Source organism: Scyliorhinus torazame, chromosome 6 (genome assembly GCF_047496885.1).
Source record: "Scyliorhinus torazame isolate Kashiwa2021f chromosome 6, sScyTor2.1, whole genome shotgun sequence".
NCBI classification, from domain to species: domain Eukaryota; kingdom Metazoa; phylum Chordata; class Chondrichthyes; order Carcharhiniformes; family Scyliorhinidae; genus Scyliorhinus; species Scyliorhinus torazame.
The window spans coordinates 181020059-181047961 of record NC_092712.1 but is presented as its reverse complement, the minus strand read 5'-3'; the positions used below and the strand labels follow the sequence as shown (position 1 = coordinate 181047961).

Below are 27903 nucleotides of genomic sequence, written 5' to 3'. Positions count from 1 at the left end.
AATTAAAACCTGTAATTAAACCATAATCTCAGGAATAGTGACCACGAAACAATTGATGATTGTCGCAATAGTATATCTGGGTCACTAAAGTACTTCAGGGGAAATAGGCCATGTTTACCTGGGCAAGACTCCATGTGACTCCCGGTTCACAGAAATGTGGTTGACTCTTAACTGTCCTCAACTGGCTGAATAAACCACGTGGTTGTATCAAACTGGCATGAAGTCTAAAAGGAGTGAAACTGGATGGATCGACCAGTATAGATCCTGACACTGAAACAACAACAGCAAACCCAGCCTTGTCAACCCTGCAAAGTCCTCCTTACTAACACCTTGGGAGAGCTGCCCCAAAGACTAGTCAAGCAATGGTCTGACATAGTCATACTCACTGTCTCATACCATACAGATAATGTCCCAGGCACCACCATCAGCAATCTTGGGTACATCCTGTTCCACCGGCAGGACAGTCCTACCAACGGTGGTGGCTTAGTCGAAGGAAGATGTTTTGGGAGTCCTCAATATTCTCTGCTGAACCCTGAGCCTGATAGCCTAGCACAGCCTCCACCACCGCTCCACTCCACTCTGCCATTACCATGACGCCAGGAGGATGAACCCTGGTTCAATGAAGAGTGCAGGAGGGCATGCCAGGAGTAACACCAGGCATATCTAAAAATGGGATGTCAACCTGGTGAAGCTACAACATCAAGTGGGGATGTTCGCCGATGATTGCATAATATTCAGCACCATTTGCGACTTCTCAGATACTGAACCAGTTGGTATCCAAATGTGGCAAGACCTGGCAACATTCAGGCCTGAACTGATAAGTGGCAAGTAATATTCACACTACACAAGTACCAGATAATGACTATCTCCAACATCTCCAAAAAGAGAATCGAACCATCTTCACTTGACAGTCAAAAGCATTACCCCAGTGCCAACATTCTGGTGGTTACCATTGACCAGAAACTGAACTGGACCAGCCATATAAATATTGTGACTACAAGAGCAGTTCAGAGGCTATGAATTCTACAGAGAGTAACACACACACCGGAAACAGCAAGTAATAGACAGAACAAAGCAATTCCATAACCAATGGACCAAATCTAAACTCTGCAGTCCTGCCACATCTGAATGGTGGTAAATAATTAAACAACTAACGGTGAGGAGGCGCAACAAATATCCCCAACCTCAATAATGGGTGGGTTCACCATATAAATGCAAAAGACAAGGCTGAAGCATTTTAAACCACCTTCAGGCAGAAGTGTCAAGTCGATGATTCTTCTCGGCCTCCTCCTGAGGTCCCTAGCATCACAGATGCCAGCTTCCAGCCAATTCAATTCACCTCCAGGTGATATCAAGAAATGGCTGGAGGCACTAGACATTGCACCAGAAAGGCTACGGGCCCTGACAACATTAGGGCAATAGCACCGAAGACCTGTACTCCAGAACTAGCTGTATCCTTAGCCGAATTGTTCTTGTACAGCTACAACATTGGCATCTACCCAGCAATGTGAAAAATTGCCCAGGTATGACCTGTACACAAGAAACAGGACAAATCCACCTGGCCAATTACCGCCCCATGAGCTTACTGTCAATCATCAACTGAGTGATGGAAGAGATCGCCAACACTGCTATCAAGCAACACTTGTTCAGCAATAACCTGTTGGACAATCAGTTGGTTTCAGCCAGGGTGACTCAGCTCCTGACCTTATTTTAGCCTTGGATCGTACATGGCCAAAAGAGCTGAGTTCAAGAAGTGAAGTGAGAGTGACTGCCTTTGCCTTCAGCATAGCATTTGACAGAGTATAGTATCAGTGAGCCCTAGAAAAACTGAAGTTAATGGGAATTAGGGGTAAGCTTTCCACTGGTTGGATTCATACCTGGCACAAAGGAAGATGGTTGGAGGTCAGTCATCTCAGCTCCAGGACATCACTGCAGGATTTCCTGAGGGTAGTGGCCTAGGCCCAACCATCTTCAGCTGCTTCATCAATGACCTTCCCTCCATCATGAGGTCAGAAATGGGGATGTTCGCTGATGATTGCATAATGTTCAGCACCATTTGCGACGTCTCAGATACTGAACCAGTTGGTGTCCAAATGTGGCAAGACATGGACAACATTCAGGCCTGAACTGATAAGTGGCAAGTAATATTCACATTACACAAGTACCAGATAATGACCATCTCCAACATCTCCAAAAAGAGAATCGAACCATTTTCACTTGACAGTCAATAGGATTACCATTGCTGAATTCCCCCAGTGCCAACATTCTGGTGGTTACCATTGACCAGAAACTGAACTGGACCAGCCATATAAATATTGTGACTACAAGAGCAGTTCAGAGGCTATGAATTCTACAGTGAGTAACACACACCCTGACTCCCCAAAAGCTGCCCACCAAAGCAGAAGTCCGGAATATGATGGAATATTCTCCACTTGCCTGGATGAGTGCAGCTGCAGTAACACTCGGGAAGCTTGACACCATCCAGGATAAATCAGTCTGCTTGACTGGCAACCCATCAACCACCTTCAACACTCCCTCCCTTCACCTCAGCAATTTGCACCATCAAGATGCATCACAGTATCTCACCAGGTCTCCTTCGCCTGCACCTTCCAAACCTGCAACATCTACCATTCTGGAGGACAAGGGCAGCAAACGCATTGGAAGGCCTGATCCTCGGAAGTGCCAATCTGGCACCTGGGTACCCACCCTGGCACTGACAGCATGGCACATTGGCAGCGTGCCTGGCACCTAGATTGTGCCACCCAGGCACCTTGGCAGTGTCAGGGTGGCACTGCCAGGGTATCAGGCTGGCAGTGCCAAGGTGACAATTGGAATGCCAGGGTATCACCCTGCCCATCCCCGACAGCCTGGGGGTGTACAATGGCCTGGGAACCCCCCCCCCCCTCCCCAACCGAGGTGCTGTTACAGCTGGTCTGCATTTGTGTGGACCAATACTAAACACTGTCCTGGCGAGGTCTCCCGGGTGCAGCCTGTGAGTCCGGGACGCCGGGAAAATCCGGCGAACGTATGTTTAAATGAACCATACAGCTCATTTAAATATGCTGATCTGGATCACGTCCAGTAAGGGCGAGATCCAGATTGCGCTGTCTCTCAAGATTCCATTGAACCTTGTGAGACATTGCGGGCCTCTCGTGAGATTTTCTTTTTATTTGCTCATGGGATGTGGCCATTGCTGGCTGGGCCAGCATTTATTGCCCATCCTGAGGGCATTCATGAGTCAACCACATTGCTGTGGATCTGGAGTCACAAGTAGGCCAGACCAGGTAAGGACGACAGATCGCCTTCCCTAAAGGGCATTAGTGAATTTGATGGGTTTTTATGACAATTGGCAATGGTTTTATGACTTTTAATTCCATATTTTTTTTAATTGAAATGTTACCATCTGCAGTGAGAGGATTTGAACCCAGAGCTTGTCTCTGGATTCCTATTCCAGTCACAATACCACTGTGCCACTGCTTGCCCTAATGGGATCGCGCGAGGCATCTCGATCTGGATCCTGCCCATTGAGGTCCATCTCCCCATCGCCCAGGACCTAACAGCCTTGCTTCGGAGACCCCGAGTGGGTGCCGTTTTGCACTGATTTCCATAAACATGGACCAGGCATAGCCTGGGTCTCCCAGGCGATTGGGGGTGGTCAGGCTCTGGGCAGGGTGGTACCCTGGCACCCCTGATGCCATCTGGGCACCTTGGCACTGCCAGCCTAGCACCAAGTCGGACGCAACAAGGCTGCTGAATCTTGCCCATGGATTGCAGCAGTTCAAGAATGCAGCTCACCATCACCTACACAAGGGCAGCTGGTGTTGGATAATATATGTTGGCTTGGCCAGCAACATCCACATCCCGTGAATCAAGAAAACAAATTGTACAATTATGTTTTTTGCATATTTACCTCATGCAAAGTTTAACTATGACCACAATTGCCACCCAAAGTCAATGGACCGTTGGCTTGTCTGTCAAAATTTCCGTGCTGCCTGCCACAGTTCCCACCATGGGTGGGACCAGAACATCCTGGCCTATGTCTATTAGTTAAATAAAATACTGAAAGATAGTAGTCACTGACTACTACTACTCATTCTGCAGTGGACTGAAATTGTGAATTAAATTCTGCCCGGTTCATGAATGTTCTATTTTTGGTGTATCCCTTTTGATTCTTTGCTGTAGCTGTTGTTAGTGAGTGGAATATAATATTCCTATTTTTATAAATCTGCATTATTGGTCTTTGGGTTATAAAGGAAATGATTCTTCATTGATCAATAAATGCCATTGCACTGCACTTAGAGCTATCTGTGAACCTGATCCAGTGTAAGCAGATCTTTAGCTGACTCCTGATTTAACTTAACTTGTACTCAGCCTTTGCTCTCAGCATTATCTCCATGGTAGAGCTGGCCTAACATGATGCAAACCTGGTTCAAACCCACTTTGGTTTTTGTGTCTTCAGTAGAACTAGATTATATTATATCTTGAATTCCTGACTAACAATGGCACTGTTGAGGGGTTTCGAAAGATTATTTTATTTAGTTCTTTTTATTCACCTCCCCACGCCATTCATCAGTTCCTTGCAGCAGCATACAAGGACAGATCTACAGCATTCCCGGGCTTGTCGCGAGAGGCTGTCACAAATGGGTGACGTGCTCTTGGCCTCCTTCCAGACTACATTTACTTCATCATTTTTTAAATTGCTGTTTCTTATTCTGTTTTGAATAAGAAAATGTTCAAGGAAGCCAAGCTACTACTTATCTGGATCAATATGCCAAGAAGTGTGACTCTTTGCACTGAAAAGTCTCATGGATTGAAAAATCCTCCCCTTCTGCTAGGTTTATGGGATCATGACTGCAAACCTATGTTCCACTATTTTACTGTGAATTCACTGCCAAGAAGCAATTAGTTGTAGAATAAATTGGGAAATGTAGATGATGATATTGGGACCGGGAGGTATTTTTACTACTTGTATAGGATTGTGCGCAGAGAAATTAGCACAAACTATGGAAACTGTCTGGCGATCGGGGGCCCCTGGGTGGTCGGGCTCTGGGCAGGGTGGTACCCTGGCACACTGATGCCACCTGGGCACTTTGGCACTGCCAGGCTGATAGGGTGCCAGATTGGCAGTGCCAAGGTGCCCAGGTGGTAGCATGCCCACCCTGGGATCAGGCCCGGCAGTGCCCTTATGAGATAGGGTTGGGTATAAGGGGCTCGATGAGCCCCTTATTGGTGAGTTGGGAAATTTGGGGGGGGGGGGGGGCTCTGGAGGCTGCGGTGGGGGCTAGAGATGGGGCACCATTTTAATTTCTTCCTGCACTGGCGACGGAGCTCGTTAGTGTGGGAGATGGAACTGTGCATCCTCGACGGGGCATTGCTCGCCGAGGCCTGGAAATGAAGCGGAGTCCCGTTTAATAGTGGGGTCGTTCTCAACACTGCCTGCTCCGGGAAACATCCAGCTAAACGTGCGCGACAAGGGACTCTTGGTTCATTTCCGTTAAATCGCGCCCAGGGGGTTTTGTTTTCATTCTCCCATTCACTTTCCATTCCTTTTCCTTTTGTTTTTCGGTCATGGTGTTGGTACCTCTTTTTTATGTTTCAATGCTTGCTAACCATGACCACAAACTCATTCATCTAAATACTTTTGAAAGTGGAACTGAAAAGAACCACTCGAGATTAACACCTGGATTCCTGGAGGCCAGGATTTTCCAGTCCCCGCGCTGGTATTTCTGCCGGCGGGACTGCTCACCATTGGCTGTCGGTGGGATCTTTCGGTCCGCCAAATCCAGTGGCCATTTGTGTTGCTTGCCAACCGCGCTGCCGAGGCACCTGCTGCGGGGGACGGGTGGGGGTTGTCTTTGGTGGCATCAAATGATCCGCTGGAAAATCCCAGCCAGAGATTTTCCGAAAAATTGTCCAATAAGATAAGAACAAGGAGCAGGAGTAGGCCATCTGGCCCTTCGAGCCTGCTCCGCCATTCAATGGGATCATGGCTGATCTTTTGTGGACTCAGCTCCATTTTCCGGACACCATAACCCTTTATTCCTTTATTCTTCAAAAAACTATCCATCTTTACCTTGAAAACATTTAATGAAGGAGCCTCAACCGCTTCACTGGGCAGGGAATTCCATAGATTCACAACCCTTTGGGTGCAGAAGTTCCTCCGAAACTCAGTCCTAAATCTATTCCCCTTATTTTGAGGCTGTGGCCCCTAGTTCTGCTTTCACCCGCCAGTGGAAACAACCTGCCCACATCTATTTCCTTCATAATTTTATATGTTTCTGTAAGATCCCCTGCATCCTTCTAAATTCCAGTCGCAGTCTAAATCTAACTAATTCTAAAAAATTGTAAAATCATAGTTAAAAATGCAAATATTTAAGCTATACAGTGAAGTGCAGGCTTCTTCCATCCCCATTCCAACATTTCCTAAGCTAGCCCTAAAATCAGACTTTATTTTAGAATGCTCCGAACTGGCAGCTGTATCTGATGATCCTGAATTAGAAAGACAAACAACAAAGAGGAATATGTAATTATTTTCCCCTTTCTGCCTTCCGGTTTTATTGCCTACCTTAAACATGCTGGGCACTTTTCCACTCCCGCGACCAAGTGCCCACGCCGTCGTGAATGCCGTCGAGGTTCACGACGGCGCGAAACGGCCCCAATCGCGAGCGATTCAGGGCCCGAAAATGGGCTAGGATTGGGGCCGCGAGAAACTCGGGGGGGTGTGTCGCTAAAGCAGCGTTGTCAGGGCGCGCCGGGCATTGGCGCCGCATAAAAGCGGCGCCGCGTCATCCGCCGCCTAACTGGCGTCACTCGCGCATGCGTGGTTGCCGTCCTCCCCGAGGCCGCCCCACAGGAAGATGTCGGAAAGATCTTGCGGGGCGGCGGAGGAAAGGAGGTCCTCCTTCAGAGAGGCTGGCCCGCCGATCAGTGTGCACCGATTGCGGGCCAGACCCCTTTTGAGTGCAACCCCGGTGAAAGAACCCCCCTCGCCTGCTCGCAGGCCAGCCCCCCAGAGTTCCCGCCGGCAGCGACCAGATGTGGATGGCGCCGGCGGGAAGCCGTCGCTTTGGGCAGGTCGCTCCGCCCATCCGGGCCGGAGAATAGCGGGTGTAAATGAGAATCACTATTTTGGGTGTCCCGGGCGATTCTCTGCCCTGCGCCGCACAGAACTCGATGGGGCCGTTCCCGCTGCTTGGGTGCAACGCGGGAGGGCGTCGGACTGGCGTCGCGGGGAAAATTGGCGCGCCAGGCGATTCTCCAAACCCGCGCTGGAGCGGAGAATCGTGCCCAATGGGTCCATGGTGGATTATCACAGCCGAACCTCATCCTGTCCTTCTATTTCTGTGTCCACATGCATATACTTTTCAGAATAAAGTCACTGGATTGCAAACAAGAGGCGCAATTCCAATTGACTTTTGTCTCCCCCCCCATTTAAGAATACAAAGGTCATTTATAGCACTTTGACACATTGGCTGCTATCTTCCTAGAATTCATATATTAAGTCCATGTTTGGAAGTCTATTGACTGACTGGGTAACAATGGATTTTTTCCCCTGGTCGAGCTGTCTTTGTTTGGATGAACACTTTAAAATCAAGGTACCTGCAGATCTTTATATGAGAATATATATTCCTTTCAATTTTTCCTTTCAGATTTTGTGAAATGTTTTTTCTGGTGACTCCTTAAGGACTGGTGTTGTTGTTGTATCCTGAACCTCAGACCACTTGTGTTTGCTTTCCTTTCTTCTATCTATTGATTTGTCTGAGCTAACATGATGCGCATAGCCTTTGGAAGAGTAAAAACATGCACACACAGATGTCAGGTAATCTTGGTCAGCAGATAACAAGTCTTGACCTTTTGCACTGTTCCACTAGAATTTTGTTTCCAAGAAACCTGTTTGGCTGTGCATTATGTCATCGTCTTCAGACATTTTGGATCAAAATTTAGTCACTGCATCATTTCCCAATATTGGTTCCGCCAAGATGAAATATTCCTGGTCCGGATGAATTGTATCCCAGGCTGCTGTTGGAGGTAAGGGCAGAAATTAGAGGGGCTCTGACCCAAATTTTTAATTCCTCTCTGGCCACATGGGAGGTACCAGAAGACTGGAGGACGGCTACCGTGGTTCCACTTTTCAAAAAGGGTAGTAGAGATAAACCAGGGAATTACAGAGCAGTGAGTCTCACGTCCGTGGTAGGGAAACTATTAGAGAACATTCTGAAGGAGAGAATTTCCACTTGGAGAGACAGTGTTTGACAGTCAACATGGCTTTTTCAGAGGCAGGCCATGTCTAATGAATTGATTGAATTTTTCAAGGATGTGATCAAGTGTGTGGCAATGTACTTCATGTAGTTTACATGGATTTCAGCAAAGTCCCAGATGGGAGATTGATAAAGAAGTTGAAAGCACATGAGATCCAGGGTATTGTGGCAAGTTGGACCCAAAACTGGTTTGGTGGTAGGAGACAGAGGGTGGTGGTAGAAGGCTGTTTGTTTGACTGGAGGCTCATGTCCAGTGGCTTTTCACAAGGATCAGTGCTACTTCCCTTGTTATTCGTGGTGTTTATAAATTATATAGATGAGAATGTGGGGGAAATGATAAGTAGGTTTGCGGTCCAGTTTCACTGTTTGAAGGCTTCCCAGCCTGTTCATTTCAGTGAAAAACCACACCGCATTCTGCACTTGCCTGTTGACCCTGACAAGTTCCATACAGCTCAGGGAAGCCAGGTGCTGGCTGTTAAAGCCAGAATTCTGGGTTAAATCATGAGATAGTTGTAGTAGTTACTACTTCCCCAATAGCGGATGCACAAGTGCCAACCTGCTCGGGTTAAACCCGGAAGCAGATCCCTTCCTGATCCAATGTCACTTTTCAGGCCTTTAACCCTTCCTCCTCCCTGAACGCAACTCCCCATGGCACTTAAAATTCTTCTCATCATACTAATAAGTAATTATCTTCAAATAGGCCCATTCCCCTGCCCCATCCCCGTAACCCCACCTAACCTGCACATCTTTGGACTGGGAGGAAACCCACACAGATACGGGGAGAAAGTGCAAACTCCACACAGAGACACCCAAGGCCAGAATTGAACCCAGGTCCCAGGCGCTATGAGAAAGCAGTGCTAAGCACTGTGCCACCTTGCTGCCCGGTTTCAATGATCCGGATACCGGAAATTTTGGCCCTTCATGTACATTTCATATACCCCTGTATTGTTAAAAGGATTTTTGTTTCCTGATTTTTTTTTTCCTGTTATATTTCCTTAAAACGGACAGCACGGTGGCGCAGTGGGTAGCACTGCTGCCTCACAGTGCTGAGGTCCCAGGTTTGATCCCGTCTCTGGGTCACTGTCCATGTGGAGTTTGTACATTCTGCCTGTGTTTGCGTGGGTTTCGCCCCCACAACCCAAACATGTGCAGGGTAGGTGGATTGGTCATGCTAAATTGCCCCTTAATTGAAAAAAATAATTGGGTACTCTAAATTTATTTTTAAAAACAATATTTCCTTAAAATGACATGTGTTGTGTGTTGAAGAACAAATCATTTGTTTTTTTTCTGCTTCTGATGTGCCAATTGGGATCAAGAGCTCAGTGGATATAGTGTTTAATCAAATGCAGTGCAAAGTTCCCTCTGTACTGTACTAACACAGAAGAACATTCCTATTCAGTCGGTGTGAACCTATTCTACCTCCTATCCAGCACTTATGGTTTATCCACATTGAGAGCAATACAGAATGAAAACCTTGGGGAAATTTTAACCCAACAAAGTAGATGTGTGAATGGGTAGCAGGTTAAAAGAGCTGAAATTGCCAACATGTCAGGAACACATCGTTTACTGTCTTTACTGTCTTTAACCTGAGGGCTAAATATGAAAACTGCTCATTATCTGCTGTTTTAACCCTGAATTTGAACCTTGTGTGCATGGGTTCCCAGGCTTCCGAAAAATCACCAGGGAAAGCAAGGTGTGAGGACAGCAAAAGCTGAGGGGGTTGAGCAACTGACAGGCAAGAAATGCTTCATAAATGTCTTTTGTTCGCAGGACTTGATCTGAGTGTACTGTCCTTGCTTTGGAAGTGATCTCTCACTTGGGAGGCTATTTCTACTACTTTGCAGTCCACATCCATTGACCTACACTGTCATGTCTGTCAAGGCCCAGACTCAGGTCCACTTCCTAGCTGATGAGCCAGTCAGAATAAGAGAAAAACACACATATATGTAATGCTTATCTTGGATTTGGATGAAGGTTGAAGCAGAGTTCTGCACATCTGTTTATTATAGAATTCCTACAGTACAGAAGGAGGCCGTTTGGCCCATCAAATCTGCACCGGCCCTCTGAAAGAGCAGCCCACTTCCACGCCCTATCCCCGTAACCCTTTAACCCCACCTAACGTTTGGACACTAAGGGGAAATTTAGCATGGCCAGTCCATCTAACCTGCACATTTTTGGACTGTGGAAGGAAACAGGAACACCCGGAGGAAATCCACACAGACACTGGGAGAATGTGCAAACTCCACACAGATAGTTACCCAAGGGTGGAGTTGAACCCGTGTCCCTGGTGCTGTGAAGCAGCAGTGCTAACCACTGTGCCGCTGTGCCGCAGTATCTCATACACAATTTATCATTCATGTTCATCCCACACAATTGATTTGTGAATGCGGAAAATCAGCTTACTTAGGACTCTAGCTGCCTATAAATCCCTTCCGTTTGGGTTGGAATGAAATCTAGGCCAAAAAGGTGAAAGGGCATAGTGCCCACCCAGTGCATTGTGCAATCTCTGGGCAAAGGTTTGTTTTCCATTTTTAGCAAGTCAGATAACAGCGGCAGGAAAAGAGTAGAGGATGGAGGTGTAAGAAAATGAGTGATCAATTCCTACCCAATTGTTGGTGGCAGTAAGGGGAGGAATTTAATGCCCTCCCCAGCGTTTGGAGGTGGGGAACATTTAATTGGTTGGCAGGATGTCAAATGGGGACACTAGCTCGGTTAAGCCTGGGATGGGAAAGCTCATGGACTGCCTTCCTGCCTCTGCCAATTGAACCCCTCGGTAGGCAATTCATACCTAGTTAAGGGCCTTACCCTGCTGCCGGAAGCCCAAATTGGCCCGCAAACCAATGGGCATCTTTACCTGTCATGTACTTCACTCACCTTGAACTGCACATCCCTGCTGCCAACCTTCACCATGGCATGGGAGCAGTTTATGCAGCTATACCTTGCTCCTCTGATGAGGAACAAGGGAAGCAGCACCAGCAACAGCAGCAGGAGCAACGACATCAGCGCATACGTCCTTCTCCTGAGCAATATGGTGCTCCACAGGACAGAGAGGATGGACATAGAGATCAGCCTGAAAGAGGTAAGACTCCCAGCACAGGGTCTACAGGCAAAACATAAGCTCTCTTGATCTGCATGAGCACTAGTGTCTCAGGGGTCTCAACCGCTTGGAACAAGACCTCCTTCCCATTGGGCCAGCTCGGCTTGCATTGCCAGTGGCCATCAAGATGGCTCTCACTGGAGAACCACCCACCCTGGTTCTTTGACATCCCCCTGGGGTTGAATGCTCTCTTCTCTTGCAAGAAGATAAATCAGAGGGTTGCAAGTGGGAGAAATAGAATGTGCAGTGAGGAGGGAAGGATTATATTTGTGGAGGATCACTGTCAGGTGTGGGTGTAATGTGGCATAAAGATGAGGTTGAGTGTGAGCGTTGGCTGTACAGATTGGGATTTGAGGAGTTGCCTGAAGAGAGGAATGAGTGGAGATGCAAATGTGTTCTGAGGAGTGCAGGAGAATGTTGGCACCTGAAAGTGTTATGCTTCACACTTTGGCCATCCTCCTGAGGTCCTAGGCCCTATTGCTTCCTTCCTTGGCCACTTCCATCTACATCTGCTTAGACTGAGAGACCAGCTTCTCCCTCCCTTCCTTGGTAAATATCACCTCACTGCAGTCCTTCATCTCCTACAAGAGAACTTCCATAGAGTCATAGACTTTTACAGCACTGAAAGAGGCCATTCAGCCCATCTTGTCAGTACCAGTCATCAAGCACCTATCTATTCCAATCCCATTTTCCAGCGCGTGATCTGTAGCCTATGGCTTTATGTTTTAACTGCCCATCTAAATGCTTCTTAAATGTTGTGAGGGTTCCCGCCTCTACCACCCTTTCAGGTAGTGAGTTCCAGATTCCACCAACCTCTGGGTGAAAAAGCTTTACCTCACATCTCCTCTGAATGTCCTGCCCCTTACCTTACATCTATGCTCCCTGGTTATTGTCCCCTCAACTAAAGGGAAAAGTTTCTTCCTATCTACCCTATCTATGTTCTTCATAAATTTGTAGGGGAAGAGTGAGACCAGAGAGGGTGTTGTTGGGGCAGGGGTGTGAGCAGCCTTCTCCGGGCTCCTATCCAACCCTGTGATTGCTGAAGGCTTGGCAATAAATGGACAGTTCAGCCATTCTGAGCCCTGCTGGGGTCCCTCAAGCTAGAATTCCTTTCTCTGACAGTTGGCAAGACATCCCTCCCACCCTTTTTGATTGGGTGTAAAATCCGGACGTGGGCTGCTGACACAGTGGCGAAGTTAAAGAGCCAAAGCAAAGCTCCCTGACAAAATAAATGGGTTTCTAACCCACTACCACCCTCCCTTTTGCGTGTTGGTCTGTTAGATAAAGTTCCACCCAATGTTCTGGCACATTCCACATCATTCCTGGCCTACAAGGCAGGCCTGAAGATTGCTTGTTCAGTGACGAACAATGAAAATGATCTCAAGCTCCATCTCTTACTCCTGCACCCATATTCCATCCATTGGAAATCCTATCCCCATGGCTTACAAAAACAATCCAATGCCCAATAACATGGCAGCCTTGTTCTAGATATTTCAAACTTGTGTTCTAAAATGTCATGTATAAGGTGAAAGTAGTGGCAAAGTTTTACTGAGCAGTTTTCATAAGCTTGTCACATTGAAATTATAGTTTGTTAGAAGCAAATGAACAAAAATGTGCGAGTATGTCAGAGTGATGATTAAATGCAGCAGATTGATTGCACCCAATGTTGAATCATAGAATTTACAGTGCAGAAGGAGGCCATTTGGCCCATCGAGTCTGCATCGGCCCTTGGAAGGAGCACCCCCCACCCTATCCCCGTAACCCAGTAACCCCACCCAAACATTCTGGACACTAAGGGCAATTTAGCATGGCCAATCCACCTAACCTGCACATCTTTAGACTGTGGGAGGAAACCGGAGAACCCAGAGGAAACTCACGCAGACACAGGGAGAATGTGCAGACTCCACACAGACAGTGACTCAAGCCAGGAATCGAACCTGGGATCCTGGGGCTGTGCTAACCAATGTGCTACCATGCTGCCCAATGTGATGGAGGTTCTAACTATTTCAGCGTTATTCCTTCTTCTACAATGTTCAGAGAGCCATTTTATTGGTAGAGGGATTGAGTTTCGGAGCCATGAGGTCATGTTGCAGCTGTACAAAACTCTGGTGCGGCTGCATTTGGAGTATTGCGTGCAATTCTGGTCGCCGCATTATAGGAAGGATGTGGAAGCATTGGAAAGGGTGCAGAGGAGATGTACCAGAATGTTGCCTGGTATGGAGGGAAGATCTTATGAGGAAAGGCTGAGGGACTTGAGGCTGTTTTCGTTAGAGAGAAGAAGGTTAAGAGGTGACTTAATTGAGGCATACAAGATGATCAGAGGATTGGATAGGGTGGACAGTGAGAGCCTTTTTCCTCGGATGGTGATGTCTAGCACGAGGGGACATAGTTTTAAATTGAGGGGAGATAGATATAAGACAGATGTCAGAGGTAGGTTCTTTACTCAGAGAGTAGTAAGGGCGTGGAATGCCCTGCCTGCAACAGTAGTGGACCTGCCAACACTAAAGGCATTCAAATGGTCATTGGATAGACATATGGACGATAAGGGAATAGTGTAGATGGGCTTTAGAGTGGTTTCACAGGTCGGCTCAACATCGAGGGCCGAAGGGCCTGTACTGTACTGTGGGCTGTTTAGCACAGGGCTAAATCGCTGGCTTTGAAAGCAGACCAAGGCAGGCCAGCAGCACGGTTCAATTCCCGTAACAGCCTCCCCGAACAGGCGCCGGAATGTGGCGACTAGGGGCTTTTCACAGTAACTTCATTTGAAGTCTACTTGTGACAATAGCGATCTTCAATTTTCATTTCATTTCACTGCGCTGTAATGTTCTATGCTCTATAACAATTTGACAAGGGCTGAGGTGGTTCACTAACATCTATTTTAAGCTCTTATAAGGGAGATACAAATTTTAAATAGTGACTTAGCAGTTGTCATGAAGAATACATGTCTGGACTTTTCATGAGGCTGACAATGTTGCATATAGTAGACTTTGGTTGGGATTTACTAGCTGTTCACGCCAGCGGGAAATTCCGGTCCCACGCCAGCGTATGGGTTTCCCGACGACGAGGGCTGCTGTCACTGGGAAATCCTGTTGACGAAGACGGGGTTGGTAGATCCCGCTGGCTGCCTGTCTCCACCACTGAAAAACACATGGCGGGGTAGTCGGTAAATCCCACCCTTTATTTTGTCCCAAAGGCGTGTAAAGGGTGACTGCAATCTGGATATTTTTCCAGAACTGATTTCATCTTGACTTTCCATCAGCCAGTCCAAACATGTATCTTTTGTGACAATTCACGCTTTTGAACTCATGTTTCCTTTACTAAACATTTAAATAAACACAAAGCCCTAATCCTTTCCATGGCATTGTTTTGAACATATTTTATATCCCAATCGGCTGGAAATAGATTGTTATTTGCTTTTATTTGAAGCAGTGGGAAAATTTTATTGGATGTCACCACCATGCAAATGAACAGAATCTACAATTTTCTTCTTTGAATGCAAACTATTGTACGTTGCGTCAGCAGTAGCACAGTTTGAAGATACAACGGCATTATCTTGAAACCTAAGCCAAGAGTGTGAAGGAATGTTTACAAAATGTCTGATACTCCCTCGCGGTAAACCATTATAAATAAGAACAAACACAAAATAAAGACTTGGAAAGTGTGTGAGCGAAAAGGCAATAAATATTTCTATATGTGGACAGGTTTCGTGAATCCTGCCATCAGTAATGCAAGAAAAACTAACTTTGCTGAATCTCCCAGATCATAAATTATGTTACTGGCTCCTTGATGACTCTCTGGTGTAATAAAAATGGACACAGCTGCAAATATGCAAACAGAAACGACTGTTTGACTAATTTAAAAAAAAATATGGATAGGTAGTGATTGTTTTCTTCTAAACTGTGACAAAATCTATAGGTCAATGAAGATCATACAAGTTTACAATGTGCGCGCAACATTTATTTGCAGTCTTAGTTCTCATGTAAAAGGCACAATAGAGGAGTCCCATTCATGTAGCAATTGCTGCAAGCCTAGAGTTATTTTTTGTGTACAAAGCCTATACATTTCAGTTGATCCATTAGTTCATGTGCGGAAATTGTAGCAGATGGAATACTAGTCAAATATTTGACCTGTGCCGTGCATACAGCACGGGTAATGGCTGACTTGTAACAAACTAATATTTCCCTCCTTTTAAAGAGACACTGTCAATGGAATTGTCACAATTTTTTTTGCTTTTTATCATCTTGATGTTTTCTATTTGACTTTCTCAATATACTTGCATAATTCCTTGTACATTGATTGATAGCGCGGAATGTAGACCAATGATCTTGATTGTTTCCTGCATTTCAGACCAGGAGGCTCATGGTCTTTTTGATGGCATTAATGGGCAAATTCTTAATGAACTAGCACACATGTGGAATCCATGTGTCAACTTGTTCACTGAGAGTTGTTGTCAGAGGCCCCTGATTTCTCCACTTGGTATCAAAAGAATAGCCAAACTAAACATCCCATTATAAGCTTTACCCAATATTTCCAAAGATAGTAGTATATTGGGCGTTATTTAACAAAATGGGAACTATGTCCCATAGTGTGCCATTTAGCCGCGTGTTTCCTGGTGCTCGCAGTGTCGAGAAACACAATGCTATCTAACGTGACTTTGGTTAGATACAGGTCGACAGCAGGGAACCCGTGACCAAGGCCGCACTTATTCCCATTTCCTGCACTGAGGAGCCCCGCTCGCCAAAACTCCTTCGTGCAGGGAGAGATCGGGTCGCCATTTTTAAATGTCGTCTAGATCTCTCAAGCCCCCAAAGTGACCGCGAACCTTCCCAAGCCCCAACTCACTATATCGGGGTCCCCCCCCCCCCCCCCCCCCCCCAAAAGCTGCACCATGACAATCACTGTAAAAAATACCAACTTTGCACCTTGGCCGTGCCAGCCTGGCACTCTCGCAGTGCCACTGTCAGCCTGCCAGTGCTTATGTGGCGAGGTGGCACTGGAAGGGGCACTACTGTTTTGTTACCTGTAAGGCAGGTAATCTGTGCTACTCAACTCCGTTACAGTAGAGGCTTTGGAAGAAGGCTTGAAGTCGTCCAGAAGTTGTACAGAAGGTTTATTGAGCAATACAACTTAAATAACTGCGTGAGTTCTTACTTTAAGAACTGCACTAGTAGAAAGGTTACAACTTTTCTATACACTACAACTCGGCCTGACCACGCTAGCAGCCCTGAGCTAAATCTTTGCCTCTGTTCTCCTCACAGTCTAATCAGCCAAAGAGGCCAGGGGGCTGCTTGCTTCCCCTTTTATACATGCCAGTGCTGCCCCCTAGTGGTCTTTCCATTGCCCATCAGTCCCTTCTGTACATACCCAGTAAAGATCACTACAACTACCAGACTACCGCACGGCCGCGATTGGGCCGCGGGTGCCTTACGCGACTGTTGGGGGTGGGGGGTGAGTTGGGGCTTGGTGGAGGGGTGGCGGTCGCGAGTGGAGCTCCTCAGTGCAGAAAACGGGGCTATGTGTAGCCTCGGCTGCGTGTTCCCCGCCGAGGCTCCCGATCTAACCGGTGGCTCATTAAACAGCGGGTTGTTTCTCAGCGCTGTGAGAACTGGGAAACACGTGGTTAAACGCGCTTGCTATGGGACTTTGTTCCCATTTAATTAAAACCCGCCTGTAATTTATAATATTCAGCTCTTTCGTGAGAAATAGTGGAATTGTAACCACCTCGAGAGTCTGACCTGAATAGGACCACTTGCTGATGAGATAATTTTCCTCTGACTCTATGAGCTCTGAAATATAGGCTGACGTGCAAGTTGGCCTGTATTTGGATGTGAATGCTGTTGCATGTGTCTAATTCGATCAATTCATTCTTTGTGGGTGACTGTGCTGTTCATAACACAAGGAACATCCACTCCTGATAGTAGGTTAAAGGTGCTATATAAATGCTTGTTGTTGCTGCTGAAACTCAATCTGAGTGGTGTATCTAGGGGAGGACAATGTGTTGGGACCTGGGTGCGGGGGGGGGGGGGGTTCCTGGGTGGTGAAAAACAGAGTTCCAAGTTCCAATTTGACACTCATTCTTTGACTTACTGTAAATAGCAACCAAGCCATAGTGTGGGTCCCAGGAGAAACAGGCAGGGTGAAACCTGCAAAGCAGCACAGACAGTTGTAGTCTAGCAGCGTTCAGCGAGTGTAATTTAATTAGTGTTGATCGTGACTCCAGATGATTGTGATTTGATCAGGAATAATTTGGTACTTAACAGCCTCTTACATGCACTGAGTACATGTGGGAAGGTGAAGTAAGCTGCATAAATTAATGTGCCGCATTCATGTGTGCTTGTGCATGTTAGTGATGCCTGTTAGTACTGTACTACGTTAATGTAACCTCCGAGAAGGCAGTTACTTTAACCCATAAAGGATGGTGCAACAAACATGTTTGCTTTTGTTTTTCTTATGTACAGTATCCAGTAGCTCTTGTATCACTGGGGAAGACTGCCAGTGATTAGACTATTTATCTACCTGTCATGCAGTCTCTGCAGCTCTAAGTCATACTGTGCTTTCATTGTTAAATGGTGTTACTGAAATGCCCCACTGAGTTCTGAGCTTTTGTAACTGAATATATTGACATACATGTGATGAAAGAAGGTAACAACAACTGTGCTTTTACTTAGTGCCTCTTGTGTAAAATAAAATCCCAAGATACTTAACTGAGGTTTAAAAGGGGGACGGGACGGTGCAGAGCGAAGAAGGAGTTACTGGAAGGAATTATTAAAAGTTTGGTCAAAGATATGGGCTTGACATGGATCTTAAAGGACAAGAGGGGAGAAATGGGGAGGCAGACAGATTTAGGGAGACAATTCCAGAGCATGGAGCCAAGTTGGGATGAAGGTGTGTCTGCCAATGATGGAACGTAAAGTTGGAGGGATGTGCATGATGTCTAAGGAATGGAGAGTTTGGAAGGAGGGGGGAGGAGCAGTGGGAGAGTTGTAGGGCTGGAAGAGGTTTCAGAGATAGAAAGGGTGACGTGTGAAGGAATTTAAATCAAAGGTGGAAATTTTAAATTTGGCAAAGGATTTGAGACCAATGTAGGACAGTCGAGGATAGGGTGATGAGTGAGTGCAATTTGATGTGGGACAGGTAGGGACAGTAGAGTTTTGGATGAGCTCTACAGAAGGTTGAGAATAGGAGGATTGACAGGAGAGCTTTGGAGTAATTGAATCTGGAGGTTAAACTGGCATAAAGAGAAAGTTCAGTGTTATCAGGTAGCGTTGAAGGTGGGTGATATTACTGAGGTGGGAATGAAGGTGGGTCATACTCAGTCAGGCTGAAGATGGGTGATGTTACTGACGTCGGGTGAAAGCTGATGATGTAACTGGGGTTGGGATGAAGATGGGCAGTGTAACTGGTGGGAGTGAAGATCGGCAATGTTATGAAATGGGGGTGAAGATGGCGATGTTACTAATGTGGGGGTAAAGATGGGCGATGTTACAGATGTGGGTGTGAAGATGGACAATGTTACTAATGTGGTGCTGAAAGTGGGTACTTTTACTGATTTAGGGTGAAGTGGGTAATTGTATTGAAATAAGGGTGAAAGTGGGCGATGTAACTGTTCAGGGTGAAGTGTGACAATGTTCCAAAGGTGGGTGTGAAAGTGGGCAAGATTACTGATGTAGGGTGAAAATGGACGATGTTACTGAAGTAGGAACAAATGCAGGAGGTATTTCTGTGGTGAGAATGAAGATGGCAGTGCTGCCAAGTTATGGTTAAGGGAGTGAGTGTGCTGAGGCGGGGGTCAAAGTGGGGGAATATTACTGAGGTAGGGGTGAAGGCGGGAGATGTTACTGAGGTAGAGGTGAATGCAGGAGATGTTATTGAGGTAGGGGCGAATGCGGGAGATGTTACTGAGGTAGGGGTGAATGCAGGAGATGTTACTGAGGTAGGGGTGAATGCGGGAGATGTTACTGAGGTAGGGGTAAATGCAGGAGATGTTACTGAGGTAGGGGTGAATGCAGGGGATGTTATTGAGGTAGGGGTGAATGCGGGAGATGTTACTGAGGTAGAGGTGAATGCAGGAGATGTTACTGAGGAAATGGGTGAATGCGGGAGATGTTACTGAGGTAGAGGTGAATGCAGGAGATGTTATTGAGGTAGGGGTGAATGCAGGAGATGTTACTGAGGTAGAGGTGAATGCAGGAGATGTTATTGAGGGGGGGGCGAATGCGGGAGATGTTACTGAGGTAGGGGTGAATGCAGGAGATGTTACTGAGGTAGGGGTGAATGCGGGAGATGTTACTGAGGTAGGGGTAAATGCAGGAGATGTTACTGAGGTAGGGGTGAATGCAGGGGATGTTATTGAGGTAGGGGTGAATGCGGGAGATGTTACTGAGGTAGAGGTGAATGCAGGAGATGTTACTGAGGAAATGGGTGAATGCGGGAGATGTTACTGAGGTAGAGGTGAATGCAGGAGATGTTATTGAGGTAGGGGTGAATGCAGGAGATGTTACTGAGGTAGAGGTGAATGCAGGAGATGTTATTGAGGTAGGGGCGAATGCGGGAGATGTTACTGAGGTAGGGGTGAATGCAGGAGATGTTACTGAGGTAGGGGTGAATGCGGGAGATGTTACTGAGGTAGGGGTAAATGCAGGAGATGTTACTGAGGTAGGGGTGAATGCAGGGGATGTTATTGAGGTAGGGGTGAATGCGGGAGATGTTACTGAGGTAGAGGTGAATGCAGGAGATGTTACTGAGGAAATGGGTGAATGCGGGAGATGTTACTGAGGTAGAGGTGAATGCAGGAGATGTTATTGAGGTAGGGGTGAATGCAGGAGATGTTACTGAGGTAGAGGTGAATGCAGGAGATGTTATTGAGGGGGGGGCGAATGCGGGAGATGTTACTGAGGTAGGGGTGAATGCGGGAGATGTTACTGAGGTAGGGGTGAATGCAGGAGATGTTACTGAGGAAATGGGTGAATGCGGGAGATGTTACTGAGGTAGAGGTGAATGCAGGAGATGTTATTGAGGTAGGGGCGAATGCGGGAGATGTTACTGAGGTAGGGGTGAAAGAGGGAGATGTTACTGAGTAGCGGTGAATGCGGGAGATGTTACTGAGGTAGGGGTGAATGCAGGAGATGTTACTGAGGTAGGGGTGATTGCAGGAGATGCTACTGAGGTAGGGTGAATGCAGGGGATGTTACTGAGGTAGGGTGAATGCAGGAGATGTTACTAAGGTAGGGGTGAATGCAGGAGATGTTACTGGCGTAGGGGTGAATGCAGGCAATATTAGTTAGGTTGGGGTGAAAGAGGGAAATGTTACTGAGGTAGGGGTGAATGTGGGAAATGTTACTGAGTTGCGGTGAACGTTGGGGATGTTACTGAGGTAGTGGTGAATGCAGGAGATGTTACTGAGGTAGGGGTCAAAGTAGGGGAATATTACTGAGGTAGGGGTGAATGCGGGAGATGTTACTGAGGAAAGAGGTGAATGCGGGAGATGTTACTGAGGTGGTGTGAATGGAGGAGATGTTACTGAGTTAGGGGTGAATGCGGGGGATGGTACAAGGTAGGGGTGAATGCAGGCAAAATTAGGTTGGGGTGAATGCAGGAGATGTTACTGAGGTAGGAGATGTTACTGAGGTAGCAGTGAATGTGGGAGATGTTACTGAGGTAGGAGTGAATGTGGGGGATGTTACTGAGGTAGGGGTGAAAGTGGGGGATGTTACTGAGGTAGGGGTGAATGCGGGAGAAGTTACTGAGGTAGGGGTGAATGTAGGAGATGTTACTGAAGGGGGGTGAATGCGGCAATATTACTGAGGTAGGGGGTGAATGCGGGAGATGTTACTGAGGTACGGGTGAATGCAGGCGATATTACTTACATAGGGGTGAATGCAGTCTGTGTTATTGCGGTGGGAATGAAGGTGACTATGTTCCTCTCGTTAGAGTAAAGGCGAGTGATTTTACCGAGATGGTGGTGATGGCAAGCGATGGAATTAAGGTGGAAAGGAGGGTTTTTGTAATGGAGACATTCTGTGGACAAACAGCACATTGAGGTTGCAAATAATCTGGTTCAGTCGAAGACAGTAGCAAAGGCGATTTAGACAATTGCTGGTGAGAACAGAGCTTACCATGTATACTGTAGACAATGGCTTTGAAATTCCTAATTAGCTGAATAAAATTGTTGCTCCCCCTGGATGTCGGACAAGAAGTCTGATAGCACAGAGGCAATGGAGAGATCGGTAGAAAAAATAAGAGTAACTCTCAAAATTAGTAAATTGCTTCCTCAAACCTTTTAGCATAATGCTTATTCTGAATCCAGACAACTGGTCTTCTCCCCACACTTAATTTCATCCAAGATTTTTAGAATTTTGGGGGAACTGTTGTAAATTTTAACAGGCTCCTTACTGATGAGTTGTCTGAGCAAGGGTATTGCCACCAGCTAAACAATGCTCTCTTGCTCAAAATCTTGACATTGTACATCTTAACTGAATAGTTCCTTTGGCTTCTGTAGTGAGTGTTCATCATTTTATTCTCAATGTGAAAGCAATGACCTCTATCTTTGGTAATCGTGAACAACTTCCTTTCTATGTAAAATTACATAGTAGTAACTAAAATCTGCATACATGAGAAATGATATCAGATTCTGTGACCTAAGTTAAGTTCTTTATGTTACATTACTGCACATGTGAGATGACATAAACGGAGAAGACTTGTATGAGTGGTTTCTTAGTCCAACAAAGTTAAGAGACACATTCAAGCTAAATCATCTGTTTAACTGGACTGTTATTAATTCCAAATACAAATACTTTGGTGTGCAATAATGATCAAAACATCGTGACTAGTGAAATAATGCACTCTAAATATTTTGCAATGAAGCATTTGGCAGCCGTTGTTACTACAGAGATAAAATCTGAGTGGAATGAACTATTTTGCTTTGCAAAGTAACTGTTTAAAACTGTGTCATCGTGAGCATTTGATTTCCCAGTTATTCATTGGTGTGATGCCTCAAATGAATGAGCTATATTTAGCCATTTTTCAATTGTACATCATTACCGGCATATCCATGTCCAGTTAAGTCACTATTTGAAACACTGGCAGTGGGACCAACCAAACCAAACCATGACTGGCAACACCAGCTTAGAAGTGGCCAATATCAAAGGACTGGTAATGGATGATGGGAGGGGGGAAAAAATCTCTCTCTCGGATCTCTTTGAAACATGTTAAGTTCTGACGGGGCACTCCTTTTCACACTGTCGTTTTTTCTCTCATTTCAGTGGTTTTTCATGGCCTCCCTTTAAAAATCAAGAAGGAGCCGCAGAGTCCCTGTTCTGAGCTGAGCACTGCCTGCAGCCATGAGCAACCTTTCAAGTTCAGTTATGGAGAAAAGTGCCTGTATAATGTCAGGTAAGATAGCCCATTAGCAATCTCTGGTGAATCTACTGGTATTCCTGGCTGTCATGTGTGACTTCCTTTCCCTGAAAGTTAAGATATTTCCTTATATATGTCTCTGCTTGCAGCAGCAGAAACTGTTCTTTGTTATTGTGCACTCAAATGTAGATTTTCTTTAGGGTGCACCCGTGTACTCTCCATTTTTATCCCAGTGTCTTTATTGCTTCCATCTGCTATCAGGTGGCTTGATAGGAGTGTGTTGTGTGCTATCATAATCTGACTTTAGAAAGCATAGTACGGGTTTATGTTGCCAGTTTCATACCATAGAATATGTCAATTTCTAGGCTAACCAGCAGGTTAATTTGATTCAAAGGTGGTCTGTAGTGTTTGTGTTACATCTGTGGATGTTGGGGTGTTTTAATGATTGTCCTGAAATGATCGTCTTTTTTTTGTTTGCCATCCATCAGTAAGGCCTTTTTAATTACTTACAGGCAAACTGTTAAATATGCAAGGTGTTATTGCATGGTCACTTTTAAGAATTTAGTCACATGATAGTCCGTGACGTGACCGGCTACTTCACGGGCTTTCTCTCAATCTAGATCAAGCCTTTGTACAGTACACATCAATCTAATACGCCTCTGTTGATTATTGCGTTCAATCCATGTGCTTCAGCACAACATTCTATTATTCTGCAAGTACGATATACAACAGGATAAAAAGAAAACTGGCGATGAGAAACTGATCAGAAGAAAATTTATTTTGTGAAGAGAAAAAGAAAATCGAAACTTTCGACAGTCAAAGTTGAGGCAAATCAACAGTAGGTCAGCGATCGCACCTTGCTGATGGCATCAGACTGTAAGGTTGTTGGGCACGAATTAAAAAGGAACGGTCATACCTTAACGTTAATCTCGCAGTAGAGAAAGACATGGAGGTAGAGTGGGGCAAAGAAAGAAAATAAACTCTGGCATCGCAAGCTGCTATGCAGCACAGTGGTTAGCGCTGTTGCTTTACAGCGCCAGGGTCCCAGGTTCGATTCCTGGCTTGGGTCACTGTCTGTGCGGAGTCTGCACGTTCTCCCCGTGTCTGCGTGGGTTTCCTCCTGGTGCTCCGGTTTCCTCCCCCAAGTCCCGAAAGAAGTGCTGTTAGATGAATTGGACATTCTGAATTCTCCCTCTGTGTACACGAACAGGCGCCGGAATGTGGCGACTAGGGGCTTTTCAATGTAACTTCATTGCAGTGTTAATGTAAGCCTACTTGTGACAATAAAGATTATTATTCAGTATTATTACAATTTGCTTATTCAACATTATTAACTACACCATTTATATGAGGGAAGTTGTGAGCAGACTCAAACATCATTGAAAAATGGCGGGAAAGTTTGGCGCGATGGGCTCATTCGAAGTAGAATCTTAAAACTAGACATCATACACAGAGAGATTCCACCAATATATTCGAACCAATACGATTTCAGAAGATATTATGATCCTTGGTTTCCTAAGTATTCGTGGCAGTAAAACTTTTAATTTATTTCAAGCCCGAGAGACCCGGTGACAAAAGTGATCAAGAATTGGTTAAAATATTAGAAGACCATTATGCATGAAAACCTTTAATTATCACAGAGAGGTTTTGATTTTACTGAAGGCATCATCGAGAAGGGGAAAATATAAGCAACACTTATTGTGACCCTAAAGTGCCTCACTGAGTGTTGAGAATTTGGTGTCTATCTGGGTGAGACAATTTGCGACCGCTTGGTGTGTGGGTTGAGTAATGAGCACACTCAGAGGAGATTATTAACGGAACGTAATTTAATCTGAAAACAGCATTAGATGTAGCCGTTTCAATGGAGCTTGCTGCTAAGGAGGCTTCTCAGCTCGGAGCAGGCATGAGGATCCATAAAGTGCCTGCCTCCCAAAGAAAGTCTACCCAGCAACAGGCATGTCATCGCTGTGCAAAAACGGCCATTCACAGGCTGATTGCTGGAGCAAGTGTAGCCAATGAAAAAATCGTGGCAGAACTGGCCACACAGCAAGAGCTTGCTGGAGTAAACCAGTTTCTCCAAAGAACGCTCAAAGAAAAACACAGAACACTTCTAAAAGAAGAAACAAGCGATTCAACCAAGAAAATTTACAATGTGAAAGAAAAAAATAATAACAATGAAGACACAGCACAATATTCTGATGAGAAATTGAAGTTCAATGTACTTTCAGTGCAAGGTGAATCACATCGTTTCTGGGTAGTTCCAAAATTAGGACAATCAGGAAAATTTAAAAATGGAGGTCGACACGGGGAGTTGCTGGTTCATTACATCGCCACTTAAGCAGTTTCTTGGCAAAGTGTTGCGACACCACATAGGCAACTACTCCGAGTTCCCCAGCTTTACTTCTAATGGAGAGGAAGTTGAGAACTACCTTTAATCTACTCTAACCGCAGGAGATGGCCAAAATAGTACAACCTCCAGAGGAGGTTCACAAGAATCTATCCCTGGAATGAAGAGCTTGTCGTATGAGGACCGATTGAGGACTCTGGGTCTGTACTCGTTGGAGTTTAGAAGGATGAGGGGACATCTTATTGAAACTTACAGGATACTGCGAAGCCTGGATAGAGTGGACGTGGAGAGGATGTTTCCACTTGTAGGAAAAACTAGAAGCAGAGGACATAATCTCAGACTAAAGGGATGATCCTTTAAAACTGAGATGAGGAGGAATTTTTTCAGCCAGAGGGTGGTGAATCTGTGGAACTCTGCCGCAGAAGGCTGTGGAGGCCAAATCACTGAGTGTCTTTAAGACAGAGATAGATAGGTTCTTGATTAATAAGGGGACCAGGCATTATGGGGAGAAGGCAGGAGAATGGGGATGAGAAAATATCAGCCATGATTGAATGGCGGAGCAGACTCGATGGGCCGAGTGGCCACTTCTGCTCCAATGTTTTAGGTCTTATAATAAGCAGTCGCAAATCTTGAGTAGAGAAGGTAATTCTAGAAGATACATGTTTAAACAAGGAGAGTAAGTGTTACTGTGCAACTATGCCACAAACGAGAAGTGGGTTCCTGCAACTGTGTTGGCTCAAACCGGCCCTATCTGTTTTACAATAAAAACTGAAGATGAGTTAGTGTGGAGACAAATTGCAGATCACTTGTTAACTACACGGATCAGTGTGCCAATTCCATGTATGCCAGAGCTATCTCAAGTGCAAATACCATCCATATAACCAGATCGTGTGACTGCGCCTTCTGGTCAATCCGCAGAAAAAGAGGTTGCTGGAATCCCCTGCTGCCACTAGCCTTCCTTCTGCAAAAGAAACTGTGATGCCTTCCAAGGTAGACATCCACAGAAGAGCCTGAGAGTACCACTAAGGTCAAGAAAAATCCAATTCGTGAAGTGCTCAGGCAATCTGTGTGGAATAGATGCACATCAGAGTCTTTCCTGTTAACTGTATTACTACTGTACTGATTTAATGCCTGCCCTGTATATATGTTTTAATGACTATGTAAAAATACTGCAGTTTTTAGTGTGTTGGACCTTATAAGGAAAGGAGAAGGGGGGAAGGATGTTATATATGTGGGTTGTTATTGTGTTATTACATGATCACTTTAAACGTTTAGTCATGTGATAGTCCGTGATGTCATCGGCTAATTGGCGGGCTTTCTCTCAGTCTAGATCAAGCCTTTGTACAGTTCACAGCCATCAATAAACCTCTGTTGATTATGCGTTCAACCCACGTGCTTCAGCATTTCCCTTCTTTTATCCTGCAAGTACAATACACAACAGAAACGTTGCACACAAGCTGCTAGAAAAAATACTGCATTGTGTTTCTTTGAATAAAATATTCTGAGTTTGTCTTCAAAAGAAAACCAAGCATCGAACTGAATTGTTTATGATGGGAATGGAGTTTGGTGAGTGCTCTTGATAAGGACTTGTGCATCACTCACTTGCATATCAGTAAGAGGTTTTAAAATATAGAGCAAAATCTAATGGAAAAGTTTCTAAGTGTGGTAGTGAGTGGGAGCTGCCGCGAACTTCCCAAAGCTCGGCCCGGCGAGGCCATCACTGCTATAAAACATTAATTTGACCACTTAACGAGGCGCCATGGGCTTCACACTGCAAATGAATGTCCCGGCGGCTGATTCGCCGAGATCGTGCTCGTCAACCCCCCCCAGCTAACAAGGGAGAGTAGCACTTAAATGAATCCTGCACAGTCAACCCCACACAGCTTGCAGCCATGTCTCAGAGAAGACCAGCGCCATGATTCAGACCTGGCCAGATTGTTGGGCGCAGTCGACAGCAGACGGGATGCCCTGTTCCCCTGAAGGTCTCGAAGGGTCAGCCACAGGGCAGCCTGGGAGGATGTGGTAGCGGCCGTCAGCTTGGGGAGCGTCACCAGCACCGTCATTGGCACCCAGTGCTGAAAGGAGGCAAATGAGCTTCACCGGGCCTCACGGGTATGTGCCTGGCACTGCCCCCACCCAGCACCGTTCCGTGCCCGGCCCGCCCATGCCGCCACCTTCCCATCCTATACTCCCCATCCCCCCCCATACACCCCATCCAACCCACCATATCCCCCCCCCCCCCCCCCCCAACCCCGCAGTGAACGAAACATGTGGTTCATGATGCCCTCTCTCTGTCCCAGCAGAAGAAGTTGACACACAAGAGATGGGAGAGGCCCAAACAGGCGGCGGGGTGCTGGACATCAGTGTCCTCGCCTCCTGTGAGGATTGGGCCCTGGAGGTTGCCAGGGAGGCCGATTTCAGATCTGTGACTGGCGTAGAATTTGGCGTACCACGAAGACGTGAGATTCCACCGGCCCCCAGCCAGATGACCGGTTACGTGTGAGTTGTTATTGCCGTACAAAATTACCCATTCCTCCCACTGACCACATGTCCATTCTCCCACAGGATCCTCATCCGAATGTGCCGGCCCATCTGGGGTGGTCCCCCCTCTGCCTCCCATGAAACACCTCAGAGAGGGGCTCTGAGGAGACCACCGTATTCGCGTCACAGTTATCATTCCCATCCTCCACTAGCGCAGAGACACACACCTCGGTGGGCGACAGTAGTAAACAGGCTCCTGGGTACATTATTGTGGGCATCTCATAGTTGCTGACGCACATCCGGTAGAGGCAGGAACGGCGAGGGGAGACAACATTCGCAGGACTGCTGGATCCCAGGACCCAGCT

At 46.1% G+C, this 27903-nt stretch overlaps 1 protein-coding gene across 5 annotated transcripts in view; it reads left to right on the top strand.

Annotated features, from left to right (window-relative positions):
• etv1 (ETS variant transcription factor 1) overlaps positions 1-27903 on the top strand; it is a 209809-nt gene that overhangs the window by 38249 nt on the left and 143657 nt on the right. For 4 of the 5 annotated variants that reach the window (XM_072509143.1, XM_072509142.1, XM_072509146.1 and 1 more), the window contains one exon: positions 22617-22746. In XM_072509143.1, the coding sequence (XP_072365244.1) occupies positions 22617-22746 (130 nt within the window). Of the gene's footprint in view, positions 1-21731; positions 21853-22616; positions 22747-27903 lie in introns of those variants that run through there. The other variant, XM_072509147.1, reaches the window with a different exon arrangement.